The sequence below is a fragment of the Heloderma suspectum genome, chromosome 1 (genome assembly GCF_057233095.1).
Source record: "Heloderma suspectum isolate Gila_16-S chromosome 1, 16-S_ref, whole genome shotgun sequence".
Lineage (NCBI taxonomy): Eukaryota > Metazoa > Chordata > Lepidosauria > Squamata > Helodermatidae > Heloderma > Heloderma suspectum.
In genome coordinates this window covers 349,480,784-349,498,939 of record NC_139458.1, presented here as the reverse complement: position 1 = coordinate 349,498,939, position 18,156 = coordinate 349,480,784, and the positions used below count along the sequence as shown (strand labels likewise).

Genomic DNA, 18,156 nt, shown 5'->3' with positions numbered 1-18,156 from the left:
CAGAAGTAATACATTACATCAAATATAGTTATATTTTTCCCCACTTGTGTAACCGAGCTATTTCTTATTTTCTCTACCAATGGTGGATGTACCCACTTCACTATAATCCTAGCAATGAGTCTTTTGATAGCATTTTCTTTTTGTTTTACTTTAACAGATCAGAAAAATAGGATCTGCCAATCTTCAGGTTTGGAGGGAATGGCAGTGGGGACCCACGTGAGTTAAGTACCCATTTTTTTCTTATTTATTTAATCCATTTCTTAGCTGCCTGTCTTCCCAAGGCAGGTTACAATATACACACACACTTTTAAAAACAACAAACATAATAATAAAATCCTATTAAATATGAACAATTTAAAACAAAATCAGTTACAATAAATGATAATTTAAAATTATCCTTCAGCAGCAAACCTTCAATTGAAAACCAGGAAGAAAAATTATTTTTTAAAAAACCTTCTTAGAAGCAACCCCAGATGGGGCCAACTGTCAGGACAGAATTCCATAGGGTAGGGGTGACCACTGAGAAGGACCCATCTCTAGTGCTTGCCAAACTTAAGGTGCAATCCCTATGCATGTTTAGACAGAGAAAAGGCCTACAACTCATAGGCCTTTTCTCTGTCTAACCATGCATAGGATTGCGGCCTTAATGATCTTGGTTATGGACCAATGAGCAGGGCTCATTAATTATAAGCTAATTTGTTCAAATATAATTTTAAAAAATCCAAGTTGAGGAACACTGAAAGATGCTACCAACAACTCTATATCCACAAATTATAAAGTAAAGGAGAAAGGAGAGAGAAAGGTTGGTTTGTGGCAGAGATGCTGCAGAGGTTTATTGGAGCTTGGTGTGAAAATGAACTTCTGAGGTTCCTAAAAGGTTATTTCTGGGTACCAGTCTGGCAGTGCCAATAATCTGAACATATATCTTCTCCCCAAAGCTGAAGTAATTGCAGGTAAGTACAAAATGGCAGAGTTTGGAGGCTAGATATGCTATCGTACCAGGATGATATAGTACTGGTGTCTTGTAGACCATCTTCATGGGGGAAGTTGGTGTACCCAGCCACAACATCCATGATAGCTAGGATAGGAGTTCTGGGAGATTGTCAGTGGACTGTCATTTCCTCAGGAAGTCAGTGGTATCTCATATGCAGCATACGGTCTGAGTAGTGAGTCCATATAACTAGACCCCCCAACTGTAGTAGTACCAATGCCCAAAACAATGGGGCCCCCAAGGTTGCCTGGTTTGTGTATTTGGGGTAGCCTTGCTGAGGCTCTTGAGGTGTGTCCTTGCAGATTCAGCCCAGTATATCTGTAGGAAATCCTTTCATCAAGTTGTGTCGTTCGTTCTGGTATTCCTCAGTGGGATTTGAGGATAGGGGCTTGTCAAATGTGGTGATGGAGGGGCAACTCTCCATCACCACATTGTCCAACTTGCTTGTGATGAGGAGGAGGACAGCCTCCTGTGTCGGCCTCTTCAGTTAAGAGGCCAGTATTATTGTTGAGGCTGTGAGCTTAAGAACATAAGAAGAGCTGTGCTGGATCAGACCAAGGGTCCATCAAGTCCAGCATTCTGTTCACACAGTGGCCAACCAGCTGTTGACCAGGAAGGAACCCACATGCAGGGCATAAGTGCAACAGCACCCTCTCACCCATGTTCCCCAGCAAGTGGTGTACCTAGGCTCATTGCTTCTGGTACTGGAGGTAGCACATAGCCATCAGGACTAGTAGCCATTGATAGCCTTTTCCTCCAGGAATTTGTCCAACCCCCTTTTAAAGCCATCCAAATTGGTGGCCATCACTACATCCTGTGGTAGCAAATTCCATAGTTTAACTATGCTCTGTGTGAATTCCTTTTATCCATCTTGAATCTCCCCTCAATTAGCATCATAGGATGATCCAGGGTTCTAGCATTTTGAGAGAGGGAGAAAAATGTCTCCCTATCCACATTCTCCACACCGTGCATAATTTTGTAGACCTCTATCACATCTCTTCTTGCCCTCCTTTTCCCCAAACTAAACAATCCCAGCTGTTGGAACCTCCTCTCATGGGGGAGATGCTCCAGCCCCTTGAGCATTTTACTTGCCTTTTTCTGCACTTTTTCCAGCTCTACAATATCTTTTTTTAAGTTTTTAGGACCAGAACGGTACACAGTATTCCAAGTATGGCAACACCATAGATTTGTATGGGGGCAGTACGATATTGGCAGTTTTATTCTCAGTTCCTTTTCTAATTATGCCGAACGTGAAGTTTGCCTTTTTTTACAGCGGCCGCACACCGGGTTGACATCTTCACTGAGCTGTCCACCACAACCCCAAGATCTCTTTCCTGGTCAGTCACCACTAGCTCAGATCCCATCAGGCTATACTTGAAGCTGGATGTTTTGCCCCAACGTGCATCACTTTACACTTGCTTACATTGAACCCCTGGAACCTTTTCTGGCTCAGATAAATATCTAGGCTGGAAAAGGCTCAGCAGCTTCCTTTCTCTCCATCCCCACTAGCCTGCCTGCTCCCAAAGCCCCCTTCCCACCCTTCCTTTTATTTAACAGGAGAATGAAGAAGGCAGTGGCAGTGGCAGTGGGGAAAGGAAGGCTTTGTTTTTCACCTCCACCTTCTTTGTTTTCACCACTGAAAGAGAGGTGGAACTTAAGAAGCTAAGGGCACAATCCTATGCATGTTTAGGCAGAATAAAGTCCTACAAGCATTCCCCAGCCAGGCATACTGGGAGTTGTAGGACTTTCTTCTGTCTAAACATGCATAGGATTACACCCTAAGGCTGTAATGCTATGCATGCTTAGACAGAAAAAAGTCCTACAACTCTCAGCCATGCTGGCGGGGGAATGCTGGGTGATGTAGGACTTCTTTCTGTCTAAGCGTGCATAGGACTGTGCCCTAAGTCAGTCTTCTCCAACCCGGTGCCCTCCAGACCTGTTGGACTACAAAGCTTAGCATACCCCAGCCAGCCGTGGAGGGCTCCAGTTTGAGGAAGGCTGATCTAAGTCATCTAAAGGGCCACCACAATGGCAACAGCCATTGAGAAGACTAAGGCCATGTTGGGTGGAGATGATGGGTGCTGTCAATGAACACGTCTGGAGGCAGCTTGCTGGGGAAGGCTTGTCTAGCTCTTGCACATCTCATTGCAGGAGAGAGAGAGAGATGGCACTTCCTGCTTTGGCTGATACACAGCCAGTTTGAATGGAGGCATTCATACTTCTCTTTCCCTCCCCCCCTCCCTCCCCTCCCCAGATATCGGCCAGCAGAAGATTCAAAACCGGCCTAAGCTGCACTGGGACAAATGATGGTGCAGCAGCATCTCAGAGAAGAAATGCCACTTTCCAGCCAACCAATTTATTTTAAGAAGTAAATGAATTATGAAATAGAGACTGAATGGAAAAGAGATTTTAAGAACATGCTCAAGAGGATGTTCAGCCCATTGAAATGTAGTTTTCTTATTAAATTGAGGAGACTATAAACAACATACTTACTCTCCCTTTTATTAAGTTTAATGTCTTCTCACAAAACATCCTTTTCAAAACTGGCAAATCTGTGAAACCAATTCCTGATCTGAATCAAGAATGGTTTATTTTTCATGCTTCTCTTGACTGTCATGAAAGAAATCAATTCCATCAGTTTCAAAAAAGGAATAGTCCTGTTCCCACCAAGAGTTCTCAATGATGCCCACACCCACGAACCAGAGAACATGGCTTGATCACGGTAACTGGGGCAGTTACTCAATTATTGGGTTTGAACATTTCAGTTAGATTGATGTGATTTAACAAAGTTACTTTCCAATCCACAACCCAATGCACAATGATTATATGTAGCTACCTTATATTTATTAGCTGCTTTCACTCAACATAAATGCTTTCACCAAACAAATGAAAGGGGAGACAGGGATCATATCATGCCTGCTGTCCAAAACATACATAAATGCAATTTTTAAAAATCACATAAACGACATTACAAACAAAGACAGAGCAGTTAGCAGTAAAAAACACCACCCAATAAAATCAACAAAGGCTTGGAGAATAAAAGCTTAATGACAGTAAATAAGGTGCCAGGTGAACCCCTCTGGGGGAGAGAATTCCATAAATCCCCCCCCCCCGAAAACCACTTCCCTGGGAGTTATCTGCCTCATCTCAGCATGCAGGCCTTTAGTTGGCCATTCTCAGCTTATCTTAACAATTGGGCAGGAACATATGGAGACATGTGGTCCTTTAGACAATCTGAGCCCAAGCTACTATTCAGTCATTCATTCAAAGTATTTTTTATCCTAGCCCTCTGCCAAAAAGACTCCTGGAGCAACTCACATGCAATCAGTAAAACAAGACCATCCCTGCCTGCAGGTTTACAATCTAAAAAGACACAGCACACAAAGAAAAGGATGGGAAGGGAAAAGGAAAAAGTAGACTTTCAGCAGGGCTGGCCTGGTGGACTATCCCTGCTTCCTCTCTCCTCTCTCTGGAATCTCCCCCCCCCCCCCATCAGCCTGCTGGAATGGCTGTTGGTGGCGACAGTTGAGGGAGGCGGAGGCTTTGCATAGTGTAGCTCTGCATCCAGAACAGGGGATCCCATGAATGTATTAAATGCAGTGGAGGCTGGTGGCTCTGATGTAAGTGGGGCACTGCATCTGCTCCAGGTTTCAGTCAGAACCAGTCAGAACTCTAAAGGAGCTAGCCAGTGTGCAGAATAGCTCATTTAGAGTTCTGACTGAAATCCAGAGAGGATTTACCACCTCACTGCCGTCAGAGCCACCAGCCTCCACTGATTAAATGGCGATTATAGCAAATTAATATGGATGAAAGCTGTCGTTTGAAAATGAAAGCCTGGATGTTACATTGCCCTGCTGACATGAAAGCCACTGAAGCCCGACTTCCTTCCTACGCTGCCAAGAAATGTGGAAAGTCCCAGAGTTATTTTCAGTGATAAGTTATTATCCTTTGATTCATAATGCAGAACTAACCTGACACAGGAAGAAAAAACAAAGACCTCTTCAGTGCCCTTCCATGTATATCAAGTCGATGCCTGCGAGATGCTGAGCCCCAAGAAAAACTCATGCAAGAGGGACTAAAGAGGTTTGACCCTCAGTTAAGAAACCAGCCCTTTTTAAAAGAAAAAAGAACGTAGCCTCCGAAAATAGATTTATGTACTGGGTAGAATGAGAAAAAAAGGCAGGTTTCTTCATTATATAACTTAAAATAACCACAGTAGAGTGATTGGGTGCTATACTATAAGTTTTATTGGACTTATAGTGAAAGGATTGCAGGCAGTTATCACAATATCATTGTGCTGGCCTTGTCGAGCTCCCATGATGTACGGAAATGGAAACATAAATGACACCTTACCAAATGTAATTTGGAATAGAGGCTACTGCTATGACAGAATGAGGATGCAATGAAAAGAAGGAGTCCCATGATCAGGAATGCCCTTCCTTTAAAAAAAAAGAAAAAAGAAGTCACCATGATAGGATTTCATCAGGGACATGGCAATGAGGAGCGAGCTGAATTCTTTTCCTCATGCTGTTTCCCAGTTTCACAAATTTATAGCAGATAAGTCTATCCATGACTAGTAGCCATGATGGCTATATGCCACCTCCAGTGTCAGAGGCAGTATGCCTGTGCACACCAGTTGCTGGGGAACATGAGCCAGAAGGTGCTACTGCACTCAGGCCCTGTTTGTGGGCTTCCTATAAACCGTTGTGGGGGCAGAATACTGGATTAGATGAATCCTTGGTCTGATCCAGCAGGGATCTTCTTATGTTCTTAAGTTAACTTACATCACTGTCCCCCCCAAGCTCCAATTTCCCCAATTGGGGGAGGACAACAATTTAAATTGGTACGATAATGTGGGAAGAAATGGCCAACTTCCCAAACAATGGCTTGATCCTGCCCTCCACCCCCAATATATTTCCCAGGTCACATCTAGTGTGTCCCTACAATTATTACTGGTTAGCATTATTTTATGAATTTACATCAGGGAGTGGTTGATAAGAGATGGCAGATTCTTGGTCATCATGGTGATTTATCCAAGTGTGTTAAACTATGAGAGCTAGATCATGTAGTAGAAATATCACTTCAAGAAATATCATGCCAAGATAGAAACAGGGCTTTGGAGAGAAGAACCAACAGCTAATTCACAATAAAAAAATTGTCTATCGGGACATAGAGATATCATTTGCGTTTACACATTGACATGCTTACTTTCTTTGCAAACATCACCTATTTCTGGGGATCAATGGAAAATTACATAATTTAACATGAGTCCTTTTTTACAGAGCAGGTCCCACACCACAATGATTTATTTTCTTTTACATAAGAATTAGGCCTATTTGGGAGCTGTAGGAAGAGAAAAAGCCTTGAATTCAGAGAAGTCTGAATTCTCTGACTTCTGGAGTTGGATTTTCTGGCGTTGGCAACTGATTACTGCAGGATCTCTGCTGTTAGGGTGGCCCTGTGTTCTAGTTTACAGAGAACAGCCCTCTGTTTGAAGTGCCTTAAGTCCAAGTCCAGCTTATATCTCTGTCTGGGCTGTGACACTTAGGGCTCCTTCACATGGACCTTTTATCCTGCAATTGAGATGGCTCCTTCATGGAAGTTTGCGGGATCTTTACATGATGCCATGACCCTCCTGCACTAAATGCCCTTGTTCCGTTTTTAAATAGATTGCAGATAATGAGCTGTCAAATTACCCCGTTGTGTTCCACTTGAGTTTCCTTCATGAAAAGAGTTAAAGCACCAAGAAGAGGAGCGAGATCAATGAAAGATAATGGAAGACTCCGATAAGGGGGGAAGGGAGGGAAGGGGAGGGGGGAAAGGAAGCATATGTAAAGGGAGTCAGTTGTGATCCTGCATTTAAAACGGAAGCAGAAAGCCCCATTTTAAATGCAGGATTTTAGGCTGGTGTAGAGATGCCCTTAGACTGCAGATTTACATTATGAAATGCTCCTCCATACAAAAAAATAAGTGATCCCTACAGATAGGGAGATGGGATTCAGAGGAGAAGGCTACACACTAGAACCTTTCTCACTACATTTTAGTCTTCTATGTGGATGGAATTCTTGATTTGGAAGAGCAGCCAATCATATGAAGCCCCACTTGCAAAATGGTAGAGCCTAGAGGCACCTCAGTCCCAACTAAAGGTGCAATCCTATGCACGTTTAGACAGAGAAAAGCCCTACAGCTCCCAGCATTCCCCACTCTTTCATCTGCACTGGCTGCCAGTCTATTTCCGGCCCTGATTCAAAGTTTTGGCACTGACATTCGAAGCCTTAAACAGCCAGGCTACCTGAAAAATCGTTGCCTCCCGTATATACCTGCCTAGACCTTAAGATCATCTTTAGTGGTCCTTCTCTGGGAGCCCCTGCCAAAGGAAGTGAGGTGAGTAGCTACGAGGAGAAGGCCTTTTCTACGGTGACGCCCCAGCTGTAGAATGAGCTTCCCCAAGAGGTTCACCTAGCACCTACATTGTGCTTGTTTTGACACCAAGTGAAGACCTTTCTATTCTTCCAGGTATTTTAGTTTTTTAGTTTGGTTTTATCTGATACTGTACTTTCAATATCTTGCTGCTAGCTTCTGTTGATTATTTTATTTTTATATTGTAGTTTTAAACTTTTATATTGTATTTTATCAACATTTTATTATTTCATATGTTATTGTTAATTGTTGTGAAGAGTGCTTCAGCTGTTGGGCGATATAAAAATGTAATAAATAAATAAATAAATAAGGTTGCACCCTAAGGGTGCGATCCTATGGCTGCAAGACAGCGGCTAGACAGCGGTAGGATTTTTCATTTTCTGGGAACTGGGTTCAGAGCCAGTGCTCTGAGGTTGGTTCCCAGAAAACCAACTCCCCACCCCGGCCCCAACCACCTTGTAGGTGCCATGGTTTGTCCCTGGCTCCACACTCATAGGAGCTGCATGGAGTGGGGGGAAACGGGGCGTCCCTGGAGGCAAGAAGCGGAGGGCAGAAGCACCGTTATGATGCTTCCTATGCGCCATCCTCTCCCCCCCCCCCCGCTCTATGCTGCCCTGGCTAGACAGCTGAAATTGGCCATCTAGCCACAAATGCAGGGTGGCCAGAGCACAGAGGAGAAGATGCCCTCCACACTCTGCCCGCCCTGCATTGGATAGTTGGTCGCCTCCAAATTTGCAGGCGGCTCACTATCCCCATAGGATTGCACCCTAAGTCATAATGCCAGATCATAACACTGGTGGGACGTGGGTGGCGCAGTGGCTCAATGACACTGGAGTTTGCCGGCCAGAAATGGTCAACACTCCAACAGTTCGAGCCCAGCTCCACATGACAGAAGTGAGCTCCCGTCATTTCATCCCTAGCTCCTGCCCACCTAGCAGTTCAAAAGCATACCATCTGGGAGTAGATAAATAGGTACCCCCATTTCGGTGGGGGGAAATGCTGGCAGCACTCTATGCGGGGAGCAGGAAACGGCGCTGGATCTGCCTGGATGCAATTGGCCGAGGAGCGGTGGAGAAAAAGCCCGGATGAGCCGACTTCCCTAAGAACGCTGCTGGCCAGCTGATGCAAAGCTAGCTCACCCTCTTGTGGTGCATCAGTGCAACAAAGACTAGCAACTACCGGCGCCAGAACATCTAGCGTGTAAAAACATTGTAGACTCCCTGGCAATGTGTGCCATACACGAAATAAATAAAATAAATAACACTGGTGCTGGAAGTCTATTTCAAATGCTTATGCCAGTTTTGCATGGCAATTTTGTCCTAATAAGCTGGTGCAATGTAACTGAAATACACTCTTGCAATAAAAGTAAAGTTGCAAATGTCTCCCAAAATGCTTAGAGAAACTAATGCTGTGCCAGAAACAAACCACTTTACAGCCTTATTTAAAAAACAAAAAACCCTGCAAGGGGGAAAGAGTCTGTGAAGATCCAGGAGAATATACTGAATGTGGGACGTTTGTGAATGAGAATGTTGGCATAGCTCTTAGCTTGAATAAATTCTGGTTCTGTTGTCATGCAAAAAGCTAAAGGTCACACACTGGGGATAGCTATAATTTTCCCAAGTGGGAGAAAAGAAAAGAGAGACTTGAAAAACTTACTAATTACATCAAAGAAAAAAAAAGTACGATTAAAGCTGATGAAAGATCACAATGAAAGAAGTACACAGATTTGCACTAAATTTTATAACCTTGCAAAGAAACCTCACAAATGCTGCAAAGGTTTACATCAAGAATGAGGAAGGATGAAACTCTTGTGATTCATCAGGTCCGCGTAGGCAACGTAGAGAAACGTTAATCAGGGTTTTATGTACTTCTCCCCCGACTCCACACACACACACACACACACACACACACTCACACACACAGAGAGAGAGGGGGGGGAATATAGAATTATTACAAAAAGAGAAAACATTTTGGGCTCCCAAACTATAGTAGGGAGGACGAGCTACCTGCCTATTATTGTCTCTTAGGTTATTCTTACTTCTGATTCCGGTCCAGAGCGTTATCTAAGACGGCCCTAAGGAACGGAGCCTCTCCTGGTACAACAGGTTCCCTGGTTTCAATGGCAGAGAGAAGATACCTTCTAAATTATTTCTTGCCTGGTATAGGTAACAGGGAAAGGACAGTGGGAAAGGTGTGATGAGTCAGAAGTTGGCCGAAGTTGACTACATGTTATATCCGGGTAGGCAACCTTTGGGGGCCTGTGGGCACATTTGGCAATTTGAGGAACTATCATGGTCACCACCACAAAATAGCTGTCATGGGAGGCCTGGCTAATCACAAAGGACAAGTAACTTGCACCAAAAGACTGAGTACAAGGCAGAAATGGGGTTTGAGCACCACACTACACAATTCCTTTGGACCCACACTTTTCAGTAACAACAGAAATCTCTCCTTCCGCCCTCCCCACTCCTTTGCCAGCCAGCTCATTCCCTCATATCTCCTTGTCTCTCACTCTCACGCAGGAGGCACTTCTTTTTTCCCTTCCCCAGAGGCATTAATGGGAAATGAAGATGGCAGTGGCTGGAGGCCCTCTCTTTGAAGTGATCCCAGCAGCTGGTAAGAAAATGGGTTAGCTTTTTTTAAAGAAAAGTGGGCAGGGCAGGCACCTCAGTGGGCACTAAGAAAGGTGTCTGGAGACACACTGGTGCCCATGGGCACCATGTTGCTGCCCCCACCCCACCCCCGTATGGGTGCAAGAAAAGCAGGACTTTTCTTGGGGACCATCCTTGTGTTTCCTGAGCAGGGCCATCCCTTTGCCTGGCTGAATGGAAAAAATGGTGCCCCACCCCCCATTCCACCTAAAGAAGCTCACTGGACCGGCAGTTGAATCTTACTGCAATGCTTGCAACAGGGAAGCAACTGCCATCTCAACTGAAGGCAGCAGGCTAGTTTAGGGGGTGCAGAACAGGCTGTCCTCCAAGAAAAGGGAATAGCTGGGGTCTCAGGAGGAATGGCTCTGGGGTTGCCACTGTTGCCCCCCCACCAGCATCTGCCACCTGGGGTGGTTTCCTCACTCTGCCATATGGTAGGACTGGCCTTGTTCCTGGGTGTGGGGTTAAAGTAGAGACTCCGTGTGGAGTGGGTAGATGCTTAATCTTTTACTCACTTCCTACATGCATACTCCAGTATTTATTTATTTATTTATTTATTTATTTCATTTCTATACCGCCCAAGAGCCGAAGCTCTCTCAGTATGCCTCTCCCCCAAGCTGTTTTCCCCCCTGCAGGGGTTGGAGAAGCAAACATGAGGCTGGAAGCCAGAGAAGGAGAGCAGAGTGACCTGCAGTAGAGAAGGGGGAAGTGAAAAGTGAAAAGCTATGTACCAATTTCATCTGCCTCTTCTTTCCAAATCCTTAGGCCTAAACTTCTCATGATGTGAATCGTGTACTTTGCCCTTGGGTGCAAGCTTTTCCGTACATTAATTTCCAGTGTGGTGAGCGTAATATGGATTGGAGCCCTAGTGCAGGGCATGTGGCGGGCGGGGGAGGGGGGCTTTAACCTTTCCCCCTCTGCTGCCATCCTGTTCCAAATCCCCGCTGCACTGGCAATTTGAGGGGGGAAGATCCCATTTGTACCAATGGATTTGTCCGACTTTATTGCACATGTTTACGTTTAATATGTAGACAGGCCCCAAGAAGAGAAGGCTGCAACCCTCTGCATTCTTACTTCAGGGTAAGCCCTACTGAACTCAGTGGAATTTAGTTCAGAAGAAACATGTAGAGGATCAGGCTGTGCAAGGCTGCTGTGTCTCTGGCACCTAGCTGAGCAGAGGTTAAGCACCTGTGGGAAATCATCACACATATAAAACAAGCAAAGTAGACGATTATTACAAAGCACTGGCTTTGCACTATAATTAATTGCTAATCTAGAATGCTCTTCTTGAAATGTGAGCGGTTATTGACCAATTTTGGCCGGCTTTCTAGCCAACGTTTCTTTGTGGGTGCCATTTAGCCTTGCACAATCTGGAGATAGGGTGGCCATGTCTCCTCTTCTACAGAGAACAGTCCTCTGTTTGAAAGGCTGCCCTATGTCCAATTCCAGTTTAAAGATAATGAATGATAAAAGCTATCATCCATCAATATTTATCACCTGAACAACAGACTGAACAGGCACAGTGTTCTGCTGTGGCTGAGTCAGACTCAGCATTAGGGCAAATTAAGGGGCAAATCCAATGACAAGCCAGTCAACAGGCAAAAAGGTCAAACTCAGTGGTATCAGTCCAGCTAGACAGGAGTAGTCAGTAAACTGGCAACAGTCAAAGGTTCAGGATGGCCAGGCAAGAAGGAGAATTCCAAGAGAAAGGTCTGAGAGTCAAGCAGGAGTCCAAAGGTCAGCAGCATGGAGTTTCTGTCACAGAGCAAGGTCACAGAAACCAGGATTCAAGGCACTGGAACTGGTAATAAGATGATGTTCCAGCAGTTATCAGCTTCCAACTGAAAATCAATATAGCCGGACCTTCCAGAGCCCCACCCAAGGCTCAGCTGCAAGTCTTCTGCACTTTGTCAGGAGTCTTACTCATGTGGTGTGCCTTTACTCCTGAGTAGACTTCTACACCTGAGGAGTCTGTTACTACAAGTCTTGAGGGGCGCGTTTCATCCCTACGTCGCCGCCTGTACCTCCACCTTCTGGAGCTGGCACAGTTGAAGGCTGAGTGGGCGTTCAGTTTCCTGTTCCACCACCACGGGTGAGGAACCCCACATCTCCCCCATCCCCTAGAAGTGAATCCTTTTATATGATGCTGCTTAATAACTTAGCTCAGTTTCTCCCCCTGAGACAGAAGCATAGTTGGTCACAGGAGCGGAGGCAGAGCTGGCCCAAGACATTTTGCTGCATGAGGTGAAAAACAAGATGGCACCTTCCCCCTTCTTCCATGTACAGAAACGGACCAGACTTGCAGCTGAATCCTACTTCAATGCTGGCTGCCTCTACTGCCCCTGAGGGCAGACGGGTAGCTTAGGGGTGCAGGGCAGGCTGTGTGGTACACATACAGCTCTGTCCTCCAACACATTGCTGTCACTCCCCGCCCCACAAGGTTTGCCACCTGAGGCAGCTCCCTTGCTCAGCCTAATGGTAGGGCCAGCCCTGGGTTGAGGGTGGCACTCAGATTATGGAATACTCTCCTTTGCTCTCCCAAGGAGCTTCAGCTGACTCCTTCACTGCCCACTCACCAGCCACCACTGCTGTTGCTATAACAAAGTCCTTGACTGAAGCAGTCAATGGTAATGCTGAATTGTTTCATATCACAGATAGTTAAAATCAGATTATGCAGCTTGGATTTTTCTTCAAGATGACATATCTACCGCTCACTGCTTGGGACATTTCCAAGCTTACATTTTAAGCATTAAATCATTCCACAACCAGAGCCATATAATTATTAGATATCATTCTTTCATATTGTTAAGTGGTCATAAGCTCTTATTAACTAGGTACTTTTGGAAGTACAGAAAATAAAGGTGCGTTGCTGTTCTTGAAAATGAAATGCTGTTCTGACCTTCTTACGTGATGTTTTGTACAACCTGCTCTCAAAAGGCAGCCTAATTAGCTCATGTGTTATGTGTTAGTAGTACTCTTAGAAATACAAGTAACTGGAAACACCCTTCTACAGCATTACAGCCTGGAAAAAGAACTCTTTGGATTGCTCACACTTGAAAGAAAAGGTGTCTAAGCAGAGAGTTGCATTATAGAACCCACTATGGGCACCTCAACTGTCTCTTTGAAAAGTTGGTTCCGTTTCTAGGGTAGAAATGCTGGGTAAGTACTTGGAGCCTTTTCACCTTTGTTAAGTGCAGAATGAATCACAGAGTAATAATGCAAGCTGTGCTTTCAGCTGGATTTCTTTATGCCTGCACAGCAGCAAGCTAATGATCCAGTAGATAATCCTTTGGATAATCCCCTTAGCTCTGGATAAAAAGAGGCCACACCCCACCGTGCCCCTCCAGTTGTTACCAACACTAGGATTTGGCAGGATTTCTATGTATGTATCTATCTCGATCATATATTCTGGAAGTGGTATAGATATGCTGGTTTCTTCTGTCTGTGTGAAGTTTTTTGGTAGCTGACAAGCAACTAGGAAAAATAGAAAAAGTGATCATGGCCATGTCTTTGTATGATGCCTAGAAACAATTACAGCCTTTATGAATTTATCAGCATTGTCAGTTGAATTAGTTTCTGTTTCTGATGGTATGCAACTCTATTCTCCTGAGTATAGCAGTAATTCCCAGACTAGGTATTCTAGCAACCCATAAAAAAACGGCTAAGGTACCATCATAACGAATTGATAGGCAGAGCAATCCGGGCGCGGGGAGAGAATAGTGGAGTTACTGCCATTTCCTAAGTCCTGCTGGCTTGTTACATCCAGGGCAGGTGGTGGTGGTGGTAGGGGACATCATTTTTTCTTTTTCTCTTCCCCCACCACAACTCCATTGCCTGCAATGGGAGGAATTAACTAGGCCAAATCTCCAGCTGTCATTGTTTTTGGTTCTGTTTGTGAATATTCCAGGATAATGAGAGAACCTAGGTTTCTGTAAATCATCAGCTGCCCCAACACACCACCGCAACTGTCCTGTTTTTAGACCCACCACCACTGGCGGAACACTTCAGTGGGGCAACCGTGGTGACAGAAACCACTGCTGCTAATTTAGCCAGCATTGGATATTATGCACCTTTACTTATGGGTGAGGAAGAATATTTGCTGTTCTGCCTCAGACAGCAAAATGTCTTGGGCCCACCGCAATTCCCTAGGGAGGTGGTGGGCCCTCCCACACTGGAGGCTGGACAGCCATCTGTCAGGGATGCTCTGACCTGACTTGGATTCCTGCACTGAGCAGGGGGTTGGACTTGGTGGCCTTGTAGGCTCCTCCCAACCCTACTGTTCTATGATTCTATGATCCCTTTTCAGTTATGGAGCTCACGTTAGATACACCACAATCCATCACCCCAGCCTGTCTCAAAGGGCTAAAATGTTTCTCTGATACTATTGGTAAGGAAATTGGTTAGACTGGAAAAAACAATACATAATTGGTTAGGAAATCTGCATCTGGTCCTTACTGTTCATTGATGCGACCAGTGGAAAGTTGCGAGATAATGACATGGAAACAGGCCATCTCAGTGGTGGCACCCACTCTTTGGAACACACTTCCACATGTGGTTCAAGAGGCAGAAACAGTGGCAACTTTTAAACACCTCTTGAAAAAATATATGTTCCTGCAGGCTTTCCCTAACTGATAAAGGATTCTGTTATTACCCTCCTACACATATGTGCTATTTAGCTATACTGCATTAGGGTATCTTTTAAATGCACAATTGCGAATTCCACAGTAACTACCTTGGGAACTGCAATCTAGCCGAGTATATGTATTCCTCATCTCATGGTGCTTTTAGCAGTGTAAGCCTTAACCCCTGATGTCGTAACAACTTTAAAAGTCCAAGTTCAATACAGTTTATAGGCAGCTGTGGTTGGTGAATCTGGAATGCTTACTTTGGGTTCACGATGTAGCACTAATGCACTATTTCAATGTTGTGCTTTTGTGCTTTACTTTTTAAAAAAGGTTAGAGGCTGCCTGGAGCACACCTATACTTTGCAGGGATGGCCACCAGAGTTTAGTGATAGGCAAGGTGAAGAAAATATCATGAGGTAGCTCAGAACTCCTGAACAGCCAGCCGTGAAATGGCAGAAACATCGGGGAAACACAGGCGGGGAAAGCATTGGGGAAACACCCCTTAGCTGGGGTCAGTGAGGTCATGGCCTGGTGAAAGACACACCCTTGGGCAGGGCTATCATACCAAAGTAAATGCGGAGGGCTGGTGGACACCACAACAGAAGCACAGAAAAGCCGAATTAAGGAAAACAATTAGACTAAAAGTAGTCTCAGAAAAACCGATTTTTCCATGCAAAACTCTGGGGTGGCTGTGGGATGGGATGGCCACAATGTCATGTGCCCCAAATGACTTCCAAACACAGCAAACTCACAGTAAATCACTCATGGAGACACTCCCCACAAAAGCTTATGCCAGAATAAATTTGTTAGACTTTAAGGCGCCACAAGAGTCTTTGTTGTTCAGATTGCAGGTAGACCTGACTGCTGCTTCATACAAGGGAATTCCTTGCAACAAAAAACTAGAGAAGGCTTCAAACTAGTGTTGCCACCAAAGGTGGTGGGTGGGGGAATGATTAGAAATATGAATTTGGTCAACTTGTGATGCTTGGCTCTATCCTGACTTAGTCCGACCAAGTGTTTTGGAACTGAACTCCTCTAAAGCCCGCCTCAGGTGTGTGCCCGGTCATGTGCCCCTAAACTGGGGACGAGAACATGGGCATGGACATAAGCCCATATGTCCTGGGCCACCCGGCTTCTGTGTAGACCTTCACACATTGAGTGTGAAGGTCTGAAGAGTAGTCTATAAGTACTTTCAGCTGAACATGCTTACAGAGTGCCTGTGAGCTAAAGGAGCGCACACCCCAGACACCGGTTTACAATCTCTGAGAGAATTCACTCAGCCATAGTCACCTACAATTTATATTCTGGATAAGTCAAGCACCTTCTATTATCTTCTTGCCACCTTTCCTACTGCATGGTGCCTGGATCAATAAGAAGAATAACAGCAATCTACACGGTTGATGTTTTACCTCAGCTTTCTCCTTTGCATATTTACAGACCAATGCAGGTGTGTGTTTGTGTGTCTAAGGGCACAATCCTATCTAGATTGCACCCTTAGAACTCGGAGGCCTATCCAAAGCAGGACAGGAGAAGCATGGAGGGGATCGTTCCCTCCGCGCTTCTCCTGCCCTGCTTTTTTTGCTGAACAGCTGATAGCTGCAGGAGCACAGACCGGGGAAGGATGCTGCTGTACGACACATTGGATGCGTCGTACAGGCAGCTGCGATTAGGGATGTTAGAGAATTCCACCATGGACCCCTGGAGTCCATGGTGGAACGGAGCAATCCCCCCCGCCACCCCGCGGAAACCCCCCGGGATGGAGCCTGCCTTTGTCGGCAGTCCGCTGCCCCACAAATGGCTGCCCCGGTCTGCGGCCACCATTTCCTCTCTACTTTAGCCGTGATAGGCTACGCAAATATTACGTAGCCTATCATGGCTAATGCAGGGACAGCATTTGCGTATATGTTTACGTAGCCTATCACAGCAAGAGGCAGGGATGCAAATGGCATAGCAACCACCATTTGCGTTCCTGCCATTTGCCGTGATAGGCTACGTAAATATATACGTAGCCTATCACGGCTACCGCAGGGACGCAAATGGTGGCCACTATGGCGGCCACCATTTGCGGCTGCAGCCCAGCAGTGGATGGAAGTCCGGCTGTGGGCAGCCCCGGCTGGCAGCTCCGCAGGCTCCCTGCAGAGCGGATCTGGCGGGGAGGATTCTGGGGGGGAGGGATGGATCGCCTCCCCCGCCAGCGAACAGCCCCAGTGGAATGGGGTAAGTAATCCGTACACCCCTAGCTGCGATCTCCCCACCCTGGAATGCCCCCAGCCATGCCCCTTTCTTCTTGCGAACGCGGAGGATGGGGCTGTTCCGCGCTGCCTCCCAAGGCAGCACAGAAGTGGGGGGAGATCAGTTTTCCAGGAAACAGCATATCCTATGGCCATCTAGCCATTGCCTAGCAGCCATAGGATTGCTCCCTAAATATATTTGACTATGCCAGAGGAAATCTGGATGGGATCCCATGACCAATTTTTACATGATGAAGTCAATGCAAGTTAACATCTGAAACAGATTTTCTTGTGTTTGAATGGGAAGGACTCAGAACATCCTATTGATTATATTAATGTTTGTTTTATTATTGTATGGGATTTTATTATGTAAGCCACCTTGCCCTTAAAGGTTGCCTAAAAAAGATTAAAATAAGTAAATGAATTCTGGAAAAAAACTTTGAAAGGTGAGTCGAATCAATTAAAACTTGTTGACTTCAATATGCTCAATATATATATATAGGAATCCACTATCAGAATGCTAAATTGTGACATAAACAATGGCTTGGTAGCAGTTGTCATATGAGGCATTGGAAGATTTGGTTACTCAGATTTTAAATATGATTTCGATGAAAACAATATTTAAGCTTGTTGGTTTCAATCTTGAACTGGCTTTTCAAACTGGCAAGTGGTTTATTTTTGGAGGTTCCAGTAGGAATCTGGGTTCTGGGCTTTTTCCAGTTGAATGTAATCTGTGGCTATTTGAGTAAGTCATGTCTCAAGAGGCTACGCATGCTGGCTCCACAGAAGCTGGGCTTATCCAGTGGAAAGGTCAGTGTGCTGTAGGAATCAGTAAACCAAACTAAGCCAAGCTGGGGAATTGCTTGGGAACAAAGAAGAGAGTGTGTAAATGAGAACTCGACTTCCTCCCTTCTGTTTTTGCCAGTATTCTGGAAAATTATTTTCACCATCCTACAAAAACATATATTTTCTCCCACTGCTGCAAAATATTCTGACATCTACTGGATTTGTCTCATTGCTTTCCGTACGTGTTCCAACCATAATCCCTTTGACCATGTTTCCCATTGTTATGCCCAACTTCCATTAAGCCATTTCTTGTTCTAAATGTCTGAGATTTCTTTCCTGTTTGACCCTCTAGGGTTATGCCCTTAGCTTTAGAAACACAAATCAGACTGGTGACATACTAAGAAAATGTCAGCCATTTGACCCGGTGAAATGAGTTATTCACACCCAAACTT

At 45.2% G+C, this 18,156-nt stretch overlaps 1 protein-coding gene across 1 annotated transcript in view; it reads right to left on the bottom strand.

Annotated features, from left to right (window-relative positions):
* Positions 1-1,295: 1,295 nt before the first annotated feature.
* VIP (vasoactive intestinal peptide) overlaps positions 1,296-18,156 on the bottom strand; it is a 33,500-nt gene continuing 16,639 nt past the window's right edge. Inside the window, exon 6 of the mRNA XM_084817763.1 lies at positions 1,296-1,472. Within this exon, the coding sequence (XP_084673889.1) occupies positions 1,296-1,472 (177 nt within the window). The remainder of the gene's footprint in view (positions 1,473-18,156) is intronic.